At 58.5% G+C, this 20,545-nt stretch overlaps 2 protein-coding genes across 6 annotated transcripts in view; both read right to left on the bottom strand.

Annotated features, from left to right (window-relative positions):
- Positions 1-17: 17 nt before the first annotated feature.
- On the bottom strand, positions 18-4,535 carry HK3 (hexokinase 3; the record flags this gene model as incomplete). Its single annotated transcript, XM_084295039.1, has 18 exons — positions 4,488-4,535; positions 4,236-4,398; positions 3,805-3,953; positions 3,585-3,704; positions 3,407-3,502; positions 3,208-3,307; positions 2,934-3,117; positions 2,633-2,788; positions 2,315-2,548; positions 1,928-2,232; positions 1,696-1,835; positions 1,471-1,590; positions 1,291-1,386; positions 1,092-1,191; positions 804-987; positions 576-731; positions 230-463; positions 18-153 (listed from the first exon to the last, which is right to left on the bottom strand). The coding sequence occupies exons 2-18, from the start codon at positions 4,333-4,335 to the stop codon at positions 18-20; spliced, it is 2,610 nt and encodes an 869-aa protein (XP_084151165.1). The 5' UTR covers positions 4,336-4,398; positions 4,488-4,535.
- A 768-nt stretch (positions 4,536-5,303) lies between these two features.
- UIMC1 (ubiquitin interaction motif containing 1) overlaps positions 5,304-20,545 on the bottom strand; it is a 36,187-nt gene continuing 20,945 nt past the window's right edge. For 3 of the 5 annotated variants that reach the window (XM_084295629.1, XM_084295631.1, XM_084295630.1), the window contains exons 7-13: positions 18,770-18,858; positions 17,767-17,846; positions 14,505-14,673; positions 9,057-9,135; positions 7,472-7,592; positions 5,955-6,018; positions 5,304-5,686 (exon numbers count right to left, since the gene is read on the bottom strand). In XM_084295629.1, coding sequence (XP_084151755.1) covers positions 5,430-5,686; positions 5,955-6,018; positions 7,472-7,592; positions 9,057-9,135; positions 14,505-14,673; positions 17,767-17,846; positions 18,770-18,858 — 859 coding nt within the window. In that variant the 3' untranslated portion in view covers positions 5,304-5,429. Of the gene's footprint in view, positions 5,687-5,954; positions 6,019-7,469; positions 7,593-9,048; positions 9,136-14,504; positions 14,674-17,766; positions 17,847-18,769; positions 18,859-20,545 lie in introns of those variants that run through there. The other 2 variants (XM_084295632.1, XM_084295633.1) reach the window with 2 other exon arrangements.

Raw genomic sequence — 20,545 nt, 5'->3', positions numbered from 1 at the left:
GGAGACCGGGGCTGTCCCTAGGGGCTGGGCTCCCGGCACGCCACGGCCGCCACGAGCGCGGCGCCTTTCCCTGAGCCGTCCTCCGACTGCAGGAAGGTGACGGCGCAGTTGGGCGCGAGGTCCTGCAGCATCTGCTGGAGGTTGTGGGAGAAGCTGCGGGGACAGGACGAGGTGGCTGAGCACCAGCAGGGCAGCCCCGTGCCCCCAACCCCTTACCCGGGGCACTCACTGCGGGTGCATCTTGTACAAGGTGCCGTCCACCCCCACGGTGACGGCCAGCTGGGCCAGGCCCCGGTTCTCCCGCATCTTCTCCACCACGGCGGCCAGGCCGGCGGCGCAGAGCTGGGCCGCCCGCAGGGACACGGTCTGGCACACCTCGCGCACCAGCACGCTGTCCTCGAAGCTGGCGTCCAGCTCCAGGTCCCTCAGGATTTCCTGCACGTGCTGCAGGGCCAGCCCGTCGCTGCCCCGGGGCAGGGCCACGGTTAGCATCGCCGTCACCATCCCACTATATGGGGTGGAGGTGGCGGCACCCTGCGCCCCTCAGCCCCGACACGAGGGCTGCCCGCACTCACGTCTCGATGGTGGAGAGGAACTTGGTCTGGAAGATGTCCTTGGTCTGGAGCTTGAGCGAGGGCTTGCCGCGGAACAGGAGCTGTTTGTCCACCATCGCCAGCAGGATGTGGCGCACGATCTCGCCCAGGTACATGCCGCTGATGAGCTTCTCAAACCTGCTCCAGGCACAGCCCCGGCTGCCTTACTGCCCCCCCCGGAGCCCTGCCCACGCCAGGCCCCTCGCCCACCTCTGCTTGCCCGCGTTGATGGTTTTCTCGTCCACCATCCGATCGAAGGTGGTGAAGATGTCGTCCAGGCAGCCGTTGTCCCCGAAGGCCCCCCACTCCATGTTGATGCACATGCAGCCTTCCTCCCCCTCCACGGTGCCCACGTTCTTCCTCTCCTCCATGTAGCAGGCGTTGGTCCCCGTCCCTGCAGCCCAGCGCCGCTGTCACCCCCCAGACCAAGCCCCAGCAGCGCCTGGAGAGCTAGGGCAAGGAACGGGAGAGACCCCCGGGTGCAGAGGTGCCCCTCACCCACGATGAGGCCGATTTCACATCTGGGGTCGTCGTAGCCGCAGGCCATCATGGTTCCCACGGTGTCGTTCACCACGGCCACCACCTTCAGTGCCAGGTGCTGCGGGCAGGAGATGGGGACACGTGGCGTGGTGGCACCCAGTGGGCTCCTGCTGTCACCGGCGGGGGGTGAGGGGAGGGGTCCCCAGCCGTTCCCCACCTGTTTGCGCTGCGCAGCCTCTCTCAGCAGCTGGACCACGTCCTGCCCCACGCAGCCCGAGGCGCTGAAGCCTTTGGTCCAGGTCAGCAGCACGGCCTGGAAGAGAAACAGGAGCAGGGGCCAGGCTGCATCGCACCCGGGGACCCTTCCCATCCCGCGGGGCCAGCGCCGCCCCCTCACCTTATCCAGGCCCAGCTGCTGGCAGGGGAAGGAGAAGGTGAAGCCGAGGGGCAGGACCTGCTCCATCAGGTTCTGCTTGGTCTGGAAGTCCATGATGCACTCGATGATGTGGTCGAAGAGCTGCGGAGAGGGGCTGCGGTCAGGCTGCAGCGAGGCGGGGGGCTGTCCCCAGGCACAGGCAGCCCTGGGGCAATTCCCAGCCCTCGCCCGGTGCCGGAGCCTCACCGCCTCGCCAGTGCCCTGCATGATGGACGTCGGGACGACATAGATCTCACTGGCCATGTGGATGCCTTCCTGCATCACACGCACCACCAGCACGCGGAAGTTGGTCCCCCCCAGGTCCAGCGCCAGAAAGTCGCCTCTCTCTGCGGGGAGCACACCCGGGGGGGGTGTGAGCGGGGCCAGAGACCCCCCTCTCCCCTCCAAGGGGCTCATTTCCCTGTGCCCTGTCCCTCACCGGTGCCGTCGGGCGTGTTGCAGACGTAGGTGGGCAGCATGCGGACGGAGGCGTCGGCGTTGCTGTCCCGGCCCAGCCCGCGCTCCATCTCCTGCCTCATCAGCCCCTGGACGCGCTCCAGGTCGGCGCGGCTGAGCCGCAGCGGGGCCAGCAGCTGCTCCACCTCGTGGCGCTGGGTCAACATGCGCTGGGCCACCGCCGTCACCATGGCCACCCCCAGCCCGTTGGTGTCCGCCGAGGGCACCAGGGTGGCCGCGCACTCGGGGGCCAGCAGCCCCGCCACGCTCTGCAGGATCTCCCCAAACCTACGGGGAGGATAAAGGCCGGGCTTGAGGCATCCCGAGGGGCGTCCTCCCCAGCCAGGAGCCCCATGTGTCCCCCCCGTACCTGGCATGGGCACGGTACAGCTCGCCATCCACCCCCACGTTGACCACCAGCCGCTCCAGCTCCCGGCTGCGGCACATGAGGCTGAGGATGGCGGCCAGCCCCGTGGCGCTGAGCGCGGCGGCGCGGCTCACCACCGCCCGGCAGATCTGCTGCACCCGGCAGCAGTCCCGCTCGCTCGGCTGCAGCCCCAGGGCCTCCAGAGCGCTCCTCGCCTTGGCCATGCCCGTCTCGTTGCTGCAAGGCAGAGCACTCAAGGGGCTGCCCGCTCGCGGCCGGGGGCACCCACCCGTCAGGCCTCCCCGGCCACCGGCCACTCACTCCATGATCTCCAGGACTTGCTGGGTCTTGAACGCGTCCTTGCTCCCCAGGGCGGAGGTGCTGGCCCCGACGAAAAGCGCTTGCTCAGTGGCCAGCATGAGCATGGCGTGCCGGACGATCTCCCCCAGGTAGAGGCCGCCCACCATCTTCTCAAACCTGCGTGCGGCGGGAGTCAGCCCCCTCCCCAGCACAGCCCCGCCACCCCCAGCCCTCTCAGAGCACCATGGGGGGGTCCGTTCGCTCCTGCTGGCGTCCCCATCGCTCCGAGGAGACCCCCGGGACCCCCCCTCCCTCGCTGCACCTCCTCTCCCCGGGGTTGGAGGACTCCTGGTCCACGCGGTGGTCGTAGGGGGTGAGCACGTCGCTGAGGGCGCCGTCGTCCCCGAAGCAGCCCCACTCGCTGTTGACGCACATCCTGCCGTTGTTCTCCTCCACCACCTCCACCAGCTGCGCCTCGGCCATGAAGCAGCTGTTGGTGCCCGTGCCTGGGGGGGTGGGAGCGAGGTGGGGGGGTGCTGAGCGCCGACGCAGCCCCCCCGGCAGCGCCGTGCCGCGCCGTGCCACCCGCTGCTCACCCATCACCAGGGCGATCTCGCAGGGCTTCCCCCCCCAGCTGCTCGCCATCATGGTGCCCACGGTGTCGTTGAGCAGGGCGATGACTTCCACGTGGTAGAGCTGGCAGGGAGCAAGGCTCGGTCAGCTCCATCCCCAGGGGGGCAGCCCCCAGGCTGGACGGGACCCTCGCCCGGCGCCCCACGGCCCCCCCCACCCCACCTCCAGCTTGTTGATGGCTGCCTGCAGCAGCTGCACCACGTCCTTGCCCTCCACGTCGCTGCACTGGAAGCCCTTGGACCAGGAGATGAGCTCGGCCTGCACAGAGCACGGGGACGAGCTGTTGATATTCGGCCCGGGGGTGTCTCTGTCCCCCCCCCCGGCGAGCTGCCCCGCTCACCTTGCCCAGCCCCGTCTGCCTGCAGCTGAACGGGAAGACGAAGCCCACGGGGAGGCGATGCTGGGGGTTGCCGATTTCCTCCAGGAACTTTTGCACGCATTGGGCGATGAAGTCAAAGAGCTGCGAAGGCAGCGGGTGAGCAGCTGCCCCCCTGCCCCAGCACCCCGGGGTGCAGGAGGTGGTCGGAGCCCCGTGGTACCATGATCCCCCCCCCCCATACCGCTTCCCCGGTGCCCTGCAGCATGTCCGCTGGCAGCTCGAAGATCTTGTACATCAGCTGGGGGCTCTGGTTTCCATCGCCCAGCAGGGTCACGAACAGGGTGCGGACGTGGCTCTGGCACAGCTCCACCACCATGAGGTCGCCCTTCTCTACGGGGCAGCGGTGGCAGCGTCGAGCAGAGACCAGCCCCCGATCTGCCCCTCGCCCTGAACCAGTGACGCCCACCCCCGGGAAGCAGCAATTCCCCTCCTGAAATCACCGCAGGGCCCCAGGGAGCCAGCTCCTGGCCTCTGTCCCCACGCAGGGGCAGCTCCCAGAGCCCACAACCAGCCCGAGGAGGGGATTCCTGCGGGACCCTTCCCTGGCACCGCGGCGAGGGGTGCAGGACTGTGTTCAGCACAGCAGCACGTCCCCCCGCCGGGCTGCCTCACCGGTGCCGTCAGGCGTGGAGCAGATGAAGGTGGGCAGCATGTGCACGGTGGCTTGTGCGTGTGTCTCTTGGCTCAGCCCCTTCTCCATGGCCTCCAGCATGCGGCACTTCACCGCCTGCAGCTTCTCCAGCGAGAGGGTGAGCGACAGCAGTGCCCGTTGCACCTGGGGACAGCGGGTCAGGGCGGGCCGGCAGGACGGAGGGGACAGGGAACAGCACACCTCGGGCACGGAGAGGCAGGGACGGGCCTTACCGGCGTGCAGGAGGGGACGTTGTCCTGGTGTCCGAACTGGAAGCTCCCTGGGGCCCTGCACGGAGGGAGGTGGCGTCACCCACCGAGCCCCCGGCCGTGCCGCAGCAGCATGGCCGGAGGGGCCTGATCCCGGCCGGGCCTCCCCACCTCCCCTCCGCGTCCCTGCCGCAGGGGGCCGAGGTCTGGGCAGCGTCGTGGCTGGGCAGCGTCGTGCCGCCGTCGCGACCGGGCAGCCGGGGGTAGAGGGCACAGCTGTGCCCCACGATGGCAATGGCGCAGAGGCTGTCCTCGAGGCCGGGCACCGCCGAAGGCTGCTGCCCCCACATCATCATGCCCACGCACCTGCAAGAGGCCGGAGGCTGGTCTCTGCCCGGGGAGGGGATGTTTAAAAGCAGGGTGGGGGGGGCCCAGCTCTCTCTCCCCGCTTCCCACCCCACAGCCCTGACCCCACGGCACCCTCACCGGTTGATGGGGGGCAGGCGGCCCCTCTCCCCGCGGGGGCTCCACGGGGCCCTGCCTCCGCGGCTGGGCTGGGAGCCGGGGCGCCCGGGGTTGGACATGGCAGCGGGCAGGGGGCACCCGTTGGTGGCACTCTGGGTGTGCTGTGGGGGGGTGGAACCGTTGGTAACGCCGCTGCCCCGGCAACAGAAGCAGAACTCGCCCCCAGGAGCGGGCCCATGGGTGCTGCAATAGGGGACCGGGGGGGGTCCGGCCCTGGGGTCCCGCTCGGCGCCCCGCTCCCCCGAGAAGGACAGCACGGCTGCTGCGGGTTTGCTGCAGTTTCATAAAAACATACATAAATATATTTCGGTTTCTTTAACAGGGAGCGAAGCCGCGCAGGCACCTATAAAACACAGTCACTGCTCCGCCCGGCGCTCCCGGCTCGGCTCGCGGCGTAGAAAAATGTATAAAAGGGGGGTGTGGGAGCAGCGGGAGCAGCCCTCAGAACTTGTGCTTCCTCCGGCGGCAGGCTCGGGGCTGCTGCTGGCTGCCCGAGGGGTGCGCCGAGCGCGGCGCCGAGTCCAGGGAGCAGCCCGGGGCAGGTGGCACCGCGGAGATGCCGAAAGGGAGGCGCGGGAGGGAGCTGGCGCTGTCCCCGGCCGCCTCATTCTCCTCCTCTTCCTCCTCGGCGCGGGCTGGGAGCACGGGAGGGGAGCATCGGCCTCCTAGTCCAGCGAGGGGGGTCCCCGCATCAGCACCTGCGAGGAGAGGGCACGTCAGCACCTGTGGGGGCAGCACCCTGACACCCCCCTCAACACCTCGGTGACATGGAGCTGGGCTGTGCCATCACCGGCACACCTTGGGCTGTGCCACAGGTCTGTGGGGCTCCCGAGGGGGTCCAACAGCCCCCTATAAGCGGGTTCCTTCAGCAGGAACATGGTGCCTGCACAGCCCGAGCTGACACCCCAAAGGCCCAAAAGGGGAGGTCCGGCAGCCCTCATCCCAGCACAAAACGCAGCTTCCCACCTGCAGATTTGCTCTCCGAGAGCTCCAGCATGCTGAGGAGTCCCCTCTCGTGCCTTCCCACAACCTGCCAAGGGAGAGGAGAACACCGTCACAGCGCTGTCGTGAAGGAAGCTGTCTGGGCACAGACACCGGGGCAGCTTTGGGGCCAGTTAATGGAGCAGAGCCCGGTAAGAAGGGAGCCCAGGGGCAGGAAGCCACCCTCAAGCCCAGTGAGCAAGCACGGGGCTGTATGGGGCTATCTGGGCACCAAAGACTTTGCCACATCTCAGGCACATCCCCCAGGCACCGTGCCTTTTGAGGCTTTGTCCTGCTCCGTGGATGGGGCTTGATGCTGTTGGGAAGAGCCTTCCTGCACGGCACAGCCAGACGAGGAGCGCACATCTCGTGCCCTCTCTCAGCCTCAGGAAGGTGTGACCACACAGACCAAGGGAAGGGCACTCAGCCTGCCTGCAAAGTCCCCTCTCCTGACAGTTCCCTGCCCCAGAAGGCAGGGCTGGAGCTGCCAAGCACCCCAAAACTGGCCGTGGCAGGAACCCCATGCTACCAGCAAGAAGCTCCCCAACGGCCCATGACCCTGACCTGCTCCCCCCTCAGCACGAGGCAGAGCCAGAGGAAACCCAGAGCCTTTCGAGCCACCTGTAGGGTCGCCCACCCCCAGCTCTTTCCCACAGGGATGGAGTCAAACGGCCCCCACGGAGCCGGTGACACGCAGGAGCAGCTGTGCCCCGCAGCTCCCTGAGCCACGCAGCGCTTGGCTGTGTCCCAGCCAAAACCATCAACCAGAAATCTCATCATTTGCATCTGAATCCCCAAAGGGCTGAGGCCTGTGATGGATTTAAGGGATTATAGGAAACTAAGACATCATGTTGCATCTTCACGCTGAGAATCATTTCTGAGCGCAGGCAAAGCTCAGGCACGAGGGCTCTGCCCGCAGGAGCCAGCGGGAAGGCCCAGAAGACCCCTCCCCACGCTCCCCCCAGACCACCACGAGCAGGACAAGGCCCAGTGGGGGCCAAAACCTGGTGGGTGACTGTGCCCCAGCTGCTCCCTGTGCTCCTGCCACGTCCCCCCAGTGGGCACAACTCCCCGTGCTCACTCCCCTGGGATGCTCCAGGCACGGAGCGGCTCCCCCAGGCTTCAGCTCCAAACCTTCCCCGAGGGAAGGGGCCGGTGGATGGAGTCAGATGCTCCTGTCACCCTGACACCGCCCTCCGCGGCATCTCTATTCAGCCGAGGGAGGCTGCAGGAGCGAGGCGCGCCGCCTGGCAGCGGGACAGGCTGGCTGCCTGCCCGCTGGAGAGGTTACTGGCAGCGCCGCCGGATTAGCTCACCCCTGGGACCGGTCCATGCTCTCGCAGGAAGGCAACAAGCTCTCTGGCCAGGGCTACCACGCGCAGGGCCAGGCAGTCCCGTGCCAGGACAGCTCATCCCACGGCCCAAGGAAAGGGCTCCTGCTGGCAACCCGGCCCCGAACCCAGCGCAAAGCAAAGGAGACGGTCTGCGGGGTCGCCCCTCACCTTGGCGCTTCGCAGCCTCCTGGTTCCCTGAGCTTGCCTAGCAGCCTGGAGGCAGCTGTCCACGTGCCTCTGATACTGCAGCAGTGGCACCAGTGACTTACAGAGGTAGCACTTCTCACACCTGCCAGGCACGAAAGGACAGAGCACCGCGTTAGGATTCGCCCTGCGCCGGGCTCCCGGCCACCGGATCAGGACCGAGCAGCGGGGTCAGGCCAGCGCCGAGCACAAAGCCTGAGCGATTATCAGTTTTCCCTGCCTGCTCCTCTGTCTCCTGCTGCTGCAGCAGCGGGACGGTAATCAAATCTGCTCATCTAACTATCTCAACCGCTGCTGATTTCTCCCCAGACATAAAGCACCCTGTCAAAATCCACAGAAATGAAGTGCGAGGGCTTTGCAAAAGGGAGTTAAATTCCGCCTGAAAAGCAAACCAAGTGTGTTAAATCAGAGAGACGTTTTACCAGGGCTGGATGAGCTTGTCTGACTAGTAAATCAAGTCTTTCTCTGCACTATCTCCATTTTACATGCCACAGCACACGCTCCTGCTGAGGGGCTGGCACAGGTGCCCTCTCCCTTGCAGCGCGCTCCTCGAACCCCCTCGTTTGTGCAGGAGATGCCCAGGCTCACGCAGGATGACTGAGTGTGGCTAGGAAGAAAATTACCCGGGGTGAAAGGAGATTGGAGGTCAGGCTTGGCTTTATACGGCTGTAATTGCTTCCACACCAGCTCTCGGCGGGGACCAGAGCATGCAGAAGAGGGCACTGGTTCTTCGGGAGAGCATCCACCCGGGGAGCTGTTCAGGAATGGACCTTCTCCAGGAAGAGACGAGCCCCCAGGGACCAGCCCCAGCAGTGTTGTGTTCAGTTTGATAAGCAGCACTCTCCGAGTAAAACTCACCCCAGGCTCTAAAACGCGTATGGAGAGCCCCCATCGAGCAAAACTCTGCAGTACTTTTCCCGTATTTTCTTTCCAGTCAGTGCTGATTACCCAGATAATGTGTCTAAACAGAAGCTGTCCTCTCTATAATTAGCCTAATTCCATTAGTGATGTTGCCATCCACTGTTTGTAACAGCAAAATTGCTTCCATAGCAGGGATTTTACTGTCAGATCCTCTCTTATGATGCTTTGTGTGGGTGGCAGGAGGAGGGGCTGCATGGGAAGAGATTAAACAAAGCCACTGCTATTCTGAAAGTCTAATTTAATTAAGAATATCACTACAGGTGCCATGTTGACAGCCTCCCTGTCCTAGCCTCTTCTTTTCCCAGGGTTACCAAGCTCAGATCTCCCAGCAGAAACCGCCTGAGTTAGCAACATTTTAGCTCCCTCCACGATGGCCGGAGACCACGCATCCCTGACCCACCATGGGCTTGGCTGAAAGGAATTAGTGCAAAAAATAAGCAAGCAGAGAGCAGCAAATTCCTCTTGTTTCGGTGTAAACATACCCTGCAAGGAGAGGCGCTAAGCGAAGGCAATTTCTCAGGGAAATGATGCTGTAAGGCCAACAGCCAGCATTTATACAGGGATTAAGACATCCAGGGACGAGCTGGAGCAGAGAGACAGTCTTGGAGGAGCAAGCATACCTACTTACTTGTCAGTGTCTGAGGCCGCCGGGCCGCTGTCACCACCGGCAGCTTTACTCCTGGCCTCTCTCTGACGCCGGGTGAGCACTGGAGGCAAAACAGACAAGGTTACCTGCCAGCCACCCCCACAGCACCCCTGCACGACGCCCACACCCTTCATTCTTTTCACTGAAGCAGGAGGGATGCAAAGTGAGGCGAAGGAACGCGGGACTGGGGTGGCCAGGACCTCAATTCCTGCCAACGCGGGGGCTGGCCAAGCCTCCTTTTTTCGCGGAGGGCTCTGGAAGAAGTTGCCTTCCCCAGGCTGAGAAGCCAGCTAAGCCGTTTCACACCAGCCCTTGCCTTCCAGCAGAAACAGCTGGACCAACAGGATGCAGTTTACAGTAATTTTAAAGCTGACGCACGGCAGCGCAGCAGCCTGGGAGCGGAGCTGCACAGCTGCTCCAGCACCGCCCGCTGCCAAACCAAACACCCGTGTCTGCTGCCGGGCAGGGAGCGTGGGAGCAGTGAGGCTGGGGAGGAAGGAGGGCTGAGGCTGTGCAGGGCCACCAGCCCTTCTGGGACGTGGAAGGAAGAGGCAGCCTTGCTGGGGAGGCACGCAGCTCGTGCTGGGGTGGCAAGGTTACAACAACTGGCCTCGCAGTCGCTGCGTTGCCCCCACCTTGGTCTGCGCAGCTCCGTGAGGTCTCTGCTCTCCGGTGGCAGCAGGGAAGGTGCTGCTCCGACATGCGGAGGCAGCCAGCGAGGTGCTGGCCTGAGCAGCACGCAGGAGGTGGTCCAACAGTTCCTCCAGCACGCCCGAGCAGCCTCTCCAAAGCTGCTCCCCAGGCACGCGCGGGGAGCACGGCGGAGAATTGCCTCTTTCAGCTGAATTCCTCAGCATATTCCTGCTGACATGCCACCAGCAAAGACCCTCGGGGAACACATCGGATATTTTAGCTCGCTCCACCAGGGACATCCAAGACTCCAGCCCCGAAGCAGATGTCACAGTAAGCACTCTCAGGCAATCTGGCTACGGGGGGGGCAATGCACGGGGCTGTTTTGCAGCCCAGAAGCACTGCTTGCCACACTCCACGCTCTCATTAGGAGAAAGGCCTGGATCCAAGCTACGGGCATGACAAAGCTGTTATTGCTGGCTCATCAGCTGTGCCAAAGGAAGGGATGCACAGAATTTTGTGCGGGACAAAGGGAATCCTCCAGAATTTTTTGCAAAACCCCATTTCCAGAGCACCAGGCGACCCCCGTGTCTACCCACGGTGCTGACACAGCGAGGCCCTTCCCTTCCTGGCTGTCACTGCTCAGCCACAACCACCAGATGTGCTGCGAGGTCCTCGGGAGCTGCTGGGGCTGGAGGGAGACATCCACACTGAAGACACAAGCTCGAGCCTTTCCTAGACGTGGACGCTGTCTCGTGGGTGACGACGGATCCCAACAGCCTGCTTCTCACGAGCACCAAAGCAGGCGTCTCTCTTTAGCTCAGCCTGGCCCAGATTTGAGGTGGCAGCGTGCTCGGGAGGACAGCTGAGCACGGCCACCCCCCAGCCCCCCAGCCTGCCCCCCGTGCGTTTGGCAGCGCGGTGAAAGCCGCTCCCCGGCTCGGCGCGCACTTGTTAATATTCCTTTAACACCGTCTCAGGAGCCTCGTGCACCAAGCTCAGGTGTTAATCAGTTCTATTTTCTTCCCAAAGCAGTGAACACATCTGGCATAATGGGCCCATTAGAGATCTCCGGGACCAGCTCTGCGGGTGCCCAGGGGAAGACCCCCAGCTGTGCTGCTGACAGCAGAGGCGCGGGGGAGAGAACAGGGCCGGCGGTGCCAGGGGAGGCGCAGCAGCCAGCCCTCCCCGCTCACATCCCCACAAACGCTGGCGAGGCACGACCCTGCCCCAACACACCAGCAGCCCACGGGTCTGGGGGGGTCAGGAGCTTGGGAAAATACTCGCTGGGGGGCAAACTCCCAGCCTACAGAGCAGTCCTGAGCCGCTGTGTGATGGGAACCCTGCAATGCCACCTGGTGCACGGCGCCGTGCTGGGCCAGGTGCTCTGCAGCCTGCGGACGGCCCGTTCACTCCTTCAGCATTTCTCCTGGTTGGCAAATCATCCTCAGCACCTCCCGGGGCTGCCAGGTGAACTCAGCCAGATGCCGGCACGCAGAGGAGCAAGGCCACATGTTTCCAAGCTCCTTGCCTTGCTGCATGAGCCTTCTGCTCCTCTCTGCACCTGCTTCCCCCACCCTCACCACCAGCCACACTGCTCTGGGCACGGAATCTTTTCCCTGCACCTATTCTGTTCCTCTTTCCACTGTATCAGTGCCACCTCTGTCGATGCCAGGAGGTTTTTAACAGCACCGGCACTGCTGCTGCGCTGAAGATTGACAGCTGCATTAGGCTGCATTCGGGGCTCTGGGAGGAAGGGATGTGCAAATCCTCATTTTCCCAGGCTCACCTGGGAACTGAGAAGATGGGAGCACGTAGATGGAGGACGATAGGAATTGAGTACGTCCCAAAGCTCAAGGCGATTTGATGCGCTCAGTAACAGCCAAGACTCACTTCCAGACAGAGAGCAGCAGCTCTGTGCATGGGCAGGGGCAGCAGCAGGAGGCAATGAAGCCGGTGGCTCCGTGAAGAGCCCCTCAGCTGGTGGCACGAAGGAAGAGGGAGCTGGCACAGCACTTCCATGGCTCCGCTCATTCACCTGGAATTAACACCGGCCACTGAGCTGGAAACCTGGGACCTGAACCTCCCCCCAACCTGGTACGGAAGCTAAAGCAACAGCAGGCTCTTCCTTTTTATTTACTCAGACCACAGGAAAATGGAAATTCATGATCAGATTTTCATCCTGTCCAGGTATGTGGCTGTCTGGGCATCCAGCCAGGGCGGCCATGTATATACGTAAGGGAAGCAACTGCAGCTCGTCTTGCCCAGCTGCCTCATTTGAAAACCTGTCCTTAAACATCAGCCAGCCTGAGCTGCCCTCCTTGTACAGCCCCCTGGAAGACTTTGGTGCATGATTAGAAGAGGGGAGAAGAGAAACAAAACCGCCAAGGATCCATCCCTTTGTAATTTTAAAACTTCAAACGCTGCCAGCTACAGCAACCAGCGGTACCGAAGCCATCAGGAGTAAATCCAATTAATAAGTCTGAAGACAGATCAGGAACCCCTGACCCGGTGCAGTGAAGGAAAAGCGAAGCTGTCTTTCCTAACCAGATCAGGACATGGCTCAGAGGGCAGCACTCTGACTGCCTTTCGCACAGGACTGCTGCTCTGCTCCTGAGGAAGCCAGAGCCCAGCCTGGACGTGGTGCTGCAGTGCCAGGGGACAGGCTCTGGACCGACACCCGAGTTCGCATTTGCTTCAGAAAATAGTTCTCCCACCTCGTTTATTCCCCTTGCATTACTTTACCTGCAGGTTTTATGCTAGTAAAAGGTGCCAAGATAGCAGCCCTGGAAGCAGAGCCCTTTTGTACCTGCATGGATGTGCCAAGCTACTGCCTGACCTCTGCTGGGCTAAACACCTCTCCCGCCTGCTCATCCCAAATCCCCCTGAGCAGCCCAGCAGCTGGGGTCTTTTAGGGTGATGTTTGTCTCGGTACGCTCGCTGGGAGCTGGAGGGAGGTGCCCTGCAAAGCCCAGCAGGCATCGGGCCTCTCCCCCACGTTGTTTTCCTCCAAGCTCAAGTGCACAGCTCGGAGCACGGGGAGCCCACAGCTCCGTGAAGAGCCCTGGCCCAAACAACATCAGGCATTGGAGAGTGTTATGGCTAATAAAGCCTGGTCTCTACGGGGAAAATACTAGAATAACTGGCAATTGAAAACCCAAATTACTGTGATTTTGTCCCAGAACCATTGCTCTGCTTAGAGCCATTACTGCAGACCAAGATCCCTTTTATTCCAGGCTAGTTTTCTTTTTGGGGGGGATTGTTCTGAACAAGGCAGAATAGCAGCGTAGCAATTCCAAAATAACTACCCTGACAAACATCCCCGAGGAGACCGGTCTGGAAGCAGAGTGGAGAGGCCAGCCTTGAACTCTGTCCTGCTGAAAGCCAACACCAAAGGAGAGAATAAATTCCCTTGCACTGCCAAAAATTTCAAAGCCTTCTCCTGATCACAGCCAGGATTCCCCAGGATCAATGGATATACCCACAATCCAGGCACACAGGGGACCCGATTACCACCGGGCCAAAGCCAGTCCTGCTAAAAGGCATACTAAAAATTCTGCTCTGTTTTGTAGTGCAGATAAGACCTTTATCAGGATGGGAGAGGAACTCTGATGCTGCATGATCCGCATGAGCCGTTCCCCCTTTGCACTGGTAGCCGGCTTGTGCCTGCAGAGAGAACTCCCCACCAAAATCCAGCTCCGAGCAGTAACAGCTGCTACTCTGGCTCGTGTTGTCTTGACAGGCCCCATGTCACGTCCTCAAAGATTTAGTGTAACAAGGACCTTGTATTTTAAAGCTACATCAACTCTGCATTAAGATTACATGGAGAAACTTCTTCCTGCTGGAGGAGTGCAGAAGCTACAGCTCTTGCACTTGCTCTGATTTGCTCAAATTGCTTAAACATTACAGATTTAGATCGCATTTAATAACCCAGTATGCAACTAAAAATTATATATTCACAACCTGCAAAGTTAATCTCATTACAAGCCACTACTTTGATATTACCTGACATTGTGCTAACAGATTTTACATTTCAAGCAGCAGCTAAAGCATAACTTATTGAATACGCTGATAGCCAACTGGTGTATTTGTTCACTTAAGCTCTACAAAGGTTGGCTACAGAAAACTGACACAGAAGAGTGCAAAGAGGATTTAATACGGGCATTCTGATTGCACTTCTATGCCTCACTCTTCACATGAAGGAGAAAAATCTGAGCTCCCAGATCAATAGCCATCATTTTGCAATTTTGAAGGAGCAAGAGGGAAACTTTTTTTGCAATCCCTTCCTGCTGAACAAGCCATTTTTGCACATACAAATGTCAGGCTCATTGCACAGTGCAGGCTGTACTCGGAGCGGTACAGAACATTCTCATTTCTTAAGAGGCCTGAAGGATGCTCACCCGCATGGCTCTGGAGCCTGCCATTTTCTATCCGTGGCAAATCCTCTGCAGGTCCTCACTAAACTCAAAATAGATGTGCCTTGCAAACATCATGTGAAACAGCCAGGTCTCAAGCCTTGGGTAATGCTCAGCTTATAGACCTTCCCTGGGACTAATACTGTGGTCGGTTATGAAGCCGATCAGAGCGAAGAGCTCTGTGCAGGAGGTGCTGGAAATTATTAGTCTCCAGCTACACTCTCCTGGCCAGCTCTGAGACGGACCAAGGCAGAGAGGACAAACCTCCCGACCTGCCATGCCACACACCAAATATCCCAGGAGGAAAAGGATTCCAGCACCCGGCTGCAAGTGCCAGGAGAGGGAGGCCAGCACAAAAAGCAAATATACAGCGAGTTTGGCAGACCTGGGCTGTCCTCGGCAGGCTCCTCTCCCACGACGCCGTTGCAGTACATAGCGTGCAGCTCGATCTCTGCAGCTGGAAAGCCTTTGTCGCACAGCGGGCACGACACGCGGTCAGCAGCTGTGGGACTGCCCTCAGCCAGAGCCCTGCCAGCATTTTCGTCTTCACTGGCCTAAGGAAGGAGAGGAAAAGCAGACAGTTAGTCGTGTTGGTTCTTTTTTTGGTAGCTGCAGTGCTCTGTGCTGTCTGGTAGCTGCTCACCCTCCTAGAGACTTGCTTTTTCTTGGTAAGTTTTATTCTCCCTTCCTCACACACAGGTCAGAAATAACACCGCTGCCTGAGTAAACTGTGCAGCACTAATGTCTAATTCTTCTTCCAAAGGCAACATGTCCTGCTGAATCATGGTGAAGCCTCCCTGCACAGCCGTGCACACCGTTTAAGGCAAACACCACCTATCCTAACAGAAAAACGGCAAAGCTTCCATTAATCAGGAAAGCTCAGAAGCGAAACTGATGGGAAATTCATGGGGCAAAGCGAGAGTTCAACACCTGACTTGTGCTCATCACTTTCTGGACACGATCCACACTACAGAGGCTGCGCTGTCTGGGAACACAGCTTTCCCCAGGACGAAGGGAGGCTGCGGCACGGCGAGATCGCTGGGGAAGCTCCTCCTCAACGGGGAACGTGGCTGGAGCAGCATCAGAGGTGACACAGACCCACGAGAGGCAGCACAGTCAAAAACCCCGTGCCACACAGCATTACTAACAGGGGCTCGTTGCCAGGGCAAAATGTCACAGCCCATGTTTGTTCATTAACACTTCCCCACGCTCTCTCTGTGTGTTGGTTACCCAGCTGCAGAGGTGCCCCACTACAAAGCCCAGCACCACAGGCTGCTCCCTGCGCTGCTCCTGATCCCTGGACGCAGCAGGCTGCCCCCATCTCACTCACAGTTTGGGCTCTGCCAAGTCAGGCTTGCTACAGAATCTCTCCATATTTCAAAGAGAAATGTTTTTCCCCCTCTCCATTAAAAAATATTTAAATATTAACCATGTAGAAGAAACCTAGAGGGAAATAGCATAGGAGGGCTTTCTGTTCGTAGGGCTAAGCAGTGACATGTGCAGTAAAACTGCTGCCTGCATCCCTCCAACGGTGCAATTTCAGGGAAGCAGTAACCAGGGCCAGCCACCATGCTCGGTGCTGCTGGAGCACGTTGTCATATTTCTTGGTTTAACACTTGCTTTGCCAAAAGAGGGCCTGATGCTGAGCATCCGTCCTCATTTTTATGTTCCAAAGGGAGGGAGAGCGCTTGGTTGACTCAGAGAGGCTCTGCAAGAAATTGCACGACTGCGTCTTAAACTTGAGAATCCAAGTCAGAAAATTCATCTTTCCCAGACACCGCCTGACAGGCGATGGTACCGACCCCCAAAAACACTGCACTGATTTCCAGGGAGACTCTGCACTAGGTTTCTACGGAGGAGTTGCCACAAGAGTTCCTCCAGCCAAACGCAAGCTGTTGGAGCACATCGCTTGCAGCATTAGCACTCATCCCCTGCTCTCACTTCTCAGTGTCACTACATCCCGCGAAGTCCTCACCGTGGGGCGTTACAAAGAGGAGTCATAAAAAACCAAGATGTGTCAAATATGAATGATCGGATCAAACCCGCATTATCCTAGTCAGACAACACAGCAAAAAAAAAAAAAATGATGGGAAAAGCAGCAGGCACCGTGCCTTCGAGCTGCCATTTTTAAATCAGTCTTAGGAGATCACCGGTTCCACACGCCCTGCCCGCCTACATTCAGTGGTAAATTACTAATTTTAAATGGAAATGCAACACGCTGTAACAAAAGATACCGCAGCCCTGAAACGGCGTGCACAAAACCTTGCAGTAGCAGTCCGGAAAACCTCGACTGCGGAGCCAGTCACCCCCAGCAGAGGCAGGGACCAGCGCCTCCCCTCTCTAGCAGGGCAAATTGCCTACGAGAGGCAGCGCTCGCAGCCAGCAACCAGCCAAGAGCGATGCTAGAGGCTGAGCTCAAGAACAAGACTCCCGTGTCCTGGCTCAGCATCTGCGAGGAAGGAGTCGGTCCCAGCGGTCCCTGCCTGCTTCGTGCTAACTGCTGATCCGCGGGCAGCTGCTGCTGCCGCCTGCCTGGGAGGCTGCGGGCTGGGGCTGGTGCCTGCTGCCGAGGATAACGCTGTGGGACAGCCCCTAGGAAGCCCCAGCACCTTGTCCTGCCAAACGGGCCATCAGCGTGCCTGCAGGGCTGAGGCACAGCTCTGCACAGGACCGCAGCCGCTGCCCGCCGCAGTCTCTGATCGACTGAGCAGCGCTGCGAGGGACCTGCGGAAGGGAAGGAGCACGGGAGCAGAACTTAATAAATTAAGAGGCCCGCGACGATGAGGCTTCGGAGCTGCAGACGCGCCGTACGAGCTGCAGGCTGCCCGAGTGAGCTTCCCACAAATGAATCCTCTTGTCGAGAGCCGCGCGGCTCTGTATTCATGTACCCTGCCAGAGGAGCACTTGGCAACCCCTTTGATATCGCTCTCTAAATTAATAGACAAAGGGAGTTTTATCAGAAGCAGGAACTGAAGTCAGATGTCGCTACAGTGACAGCTGCGAGGCAATTGCTGCACAGGTGTGACAACACAGGGAGAGCAGCCACACAACAGCGCACATCTGTATCGGGAGCCGAGAGGACGGCCCCGCCACTGGCTCACTGCTGCTGCTAACCATTACTGCATACAAATCGAGGTTCCTGGGCCCAGCTCCCTCTCCTTGGGCTGCAAGCCACCACCAGCCCTCAACACCTCGTTGCTATCTTTATCCTAACCCAGCCCCCTTGGGTGAATCTCTCCTCAGCCTCTTGGAGATGGTCTGTGGCCAACAACCGCCGGTGTTCAGAGGACTGTAACAGGTAAAATTGTGTCCTAACACGAGTAACTGAGGTCCCTCTGCACCACTGAGCACTGCACTTCTGACCCTGGGCAAGCACCAGGCTGCTGTCCCCACTGAGGACGTCCTCCAGCACAGCAGTGCATGGGGTACAGAAGAAGGAGCTGCAGCTGATAACAAATCTCCAGCTACAGGACTGAGAGGCTCCAGATGCAGCTGGCCAAAAGGGATTGGAACTACAAAGCAGCAGAGAAAAGTGAATGGAGAAGTGTTCACGAGGATCAGGGAAATGCTAGCACAGCCCAGCTGAACGGAAGATCTAGCGAGCAGCACTGGAAACACGACAGATCCTCAGCTTCAGGCTCTTTTACCTGCATAGGTGAGTCCTTGCTGGACGAGCAGAGCTCTTCTCTCTCTGGCTCAGCAGCTTCCAGTGGACTCGGCTGGGTCTCTGCAGAAAAACAGCTCCATGTCAGCGCAGCTTTGTGGACCCCAAACTTTCTCCTCACTTGATGTAACTTAACCCGTTTCGTAACAGCGTTTTCACAGTTTTAAAACATTTTTTTAGACTTGTCACAAATGTTATCAGACAATGTGCAACAACACAGCTGGATGAGGGGTTAGGAGTCACAGCACAATGGTGTGAGGACAGAGCCACTGCAGCTTTGCAGCTTCATGGGGAGTGAGACTAGACTCAGGGAAAGTGTGTGGGACACTGCTGGGATAGAGGCAATGCAAGAATAGAGATCGGCCTCGCATCTGAGGAGCACAGCAAACACAGCTCCCATTCTGTGGTCTGTCACGCTCTCACACCATCAGGCCTCCAGGCTTTCCTTCGCAACAAAACGTGCCTCCAAGCACTGCCATGGCCTCTCCCTACAGCTGCTCATCACCAGGAGCGGGCTCTTCATCACTTCCCTCACTTAAAACCCTGAACTGGAACATCTCAAATGCGGTAGGAGAGACCAAGGAAGAAAAACTTGTTGGTCCCAAACAGTCTTAATTAATGCAAGACCAAAAAAAATTACTTCAGCTCTCATGCTTTACATATCTTGACGGTGAAAAATGTGAACATTTCCTGATAGCCTTGCAGAGACCACACCTGGCACTGTGTTTGGAACGACCCCTCTGGTCTCACCGGCAGCAAGCACCCAGCTATTTCTGGCCACAGAGCTGCAGCATTGTCTTAAAGGGAATGGGTCCAAAACCAGGGAACGAAAACAAGATTATTCGGATAATTTCAGCCCTGATAAACACAGCTGGGAAGGAAAACTTGTTTTGTTCAAATGCTTTGCAAATTCTTTTCTTTTCTCTGTATTTTATAAGTGTGTAACATTTATTTCATAGCTTGGAACATTCCCAGGTGCCTCTTACCTGGGCAAACGGAGATCTCTTCTTCAGCAGAGTTTTCTGTGGCAATATCTGGGCTCCTTCTGCTGCCAAGTGGGGTCAACACGGAGATGCTGTTCAAAACATAAATATAAAACTCAAATCCAGCAGGTGTGACAACACGTCCCTGCCTGTCCTGCACAGTTCAGAAAAGCAGAGCACTCTGCCATTTCCAGGTGGTCATTATTTGATAGCCAGAAATGATCAGGATAACAAACACATTGCTACAAAATGCTGTCCTAAGCAGAAACTCCCCAAAGAACTAATTTTCATATAGTGACCCTTTGTGTCTTTATGGAGGGCTTCTATCTCATGTGAGGGGAGCAAAAATACCTGCAGGGCTCTCCTGCTTCTTTCTGCTCTTAGATCTGGGAGCTGTGCAGGTACCATCTTCCATCTGGGGAACAAAACCCTCGGAGAGGAAAGACACAGACTTGCTCAATCCTGCATTACTCCCTCCTTCTTTGCACTGATTTCCTTTCTCGTCACTGCACATGGCAGGCAGGAGCAGCAAGGATGCAGCACGATGCCAGGCCTCCCTGCAAGTCCTAGCAGCAGCGGCGTGGCCACTCCTTGGCACAGCACCACACGCTGCCCCGCTCCTTTTAACCTTCATGTTCCTCTGTTTTTTTCCACCGAGCACAGTGTCTCTCCGAAACAGGCAGGCATTGCTGAGTAAGTCTGGCACCCATGCTGACACTCTCCGCGCTTTGCATGGCTTCCTGATTAGTCTGATCAAGTATGCAAGAACACACTTAAAAAACATGAATCCCCACACTGACAAATAGAAGATTTATTAGGCTCAACCACAGGCCTCAGAGAGGAGAGAACAGGCACTGCTGATTTATGATAAATAACAAAATTCTGATAGGAAATCACAAGTGGCTTTTCTCTCTAAATAAAGCATCTCAAAGCATTTGTTATGAATCCAGGCTGAGCATGTTTTACTCTGTGTCTAACATCAGGGCTCACTTCAAAAGGACTCACACAAAACAACTTGCTATGACATTTATAAAATGGGCTAATCAATTTGAAGTCAAACCACATTTCTTGCTACACCAACTATCTCCTGGTAACAAAGCCTATAATCATTTATTAAAACCCCAATCTACCATGCTCTGCACACAGCATAAAACAATCAAGCAGAGTGGCCTGCAGAAAGCAAAGAAGCCACTCTGCCGCTTCCACAACTGCTCCAACACCTCCCGACAGCTCGGAGAGGCGTTTTCCTATTAAGCATCGCCGAGGCCAGCAGCTCGGGGTGCCCGAGCCTCCCCAGGGGGAGGACTGCTGTGGCAAATTACCAGGAGCCAGATGGCAAACCTTAACGTGCACCGAACTGCAAAGACTGCAGCCTTTTGATTGTCGTGCTGCAGATGTGCCAGCTGCCAGGCGAGGGGCTGCAGCAGGCAGGTGAGTCCCGGCCTCGGGGGGAGCATCCCCAGCCAGCCCCAGTAGGAGGAGATCTCCCTCTCAGCACATTCAGCCCCGGCCTCTCCTGCCTCGAGCAGGGGGGAGGCAGATCTCCAGAGCGTACACCTCGGTGCCTTTTGCTCTGACACAGCAGCAAACGCTCATCTGTCACAGGCACATCAGCTCCTGCAGGCTCCTTTTGCTCCCCAAGGCGAGCTTTAAGCTTGTTAGAAAGGTGCAAGCAACAGCAGGTTGTTATTAACCACTCGGGCCAATGCTGTTAGACCTAAGAAAAGTTGGCGGTTTTGTTTCAAAACGGGTTTAAATTTTAAAAACCCAGTCAATAAA

Source organism: Netta rufina (genome assembly GCF_964035555.1).
Source record: "Netta rufina genome assembly, chromosome: 14".
Taxonomy (NCBI): Eukaryota; Metazoa; Chordata; class Aves; order Anseriformes; family Anatidae; genus Netta; species Netta rufina.
This window is presented reverse-complemented; position numbering and strand designations above follow the sequence as displayed.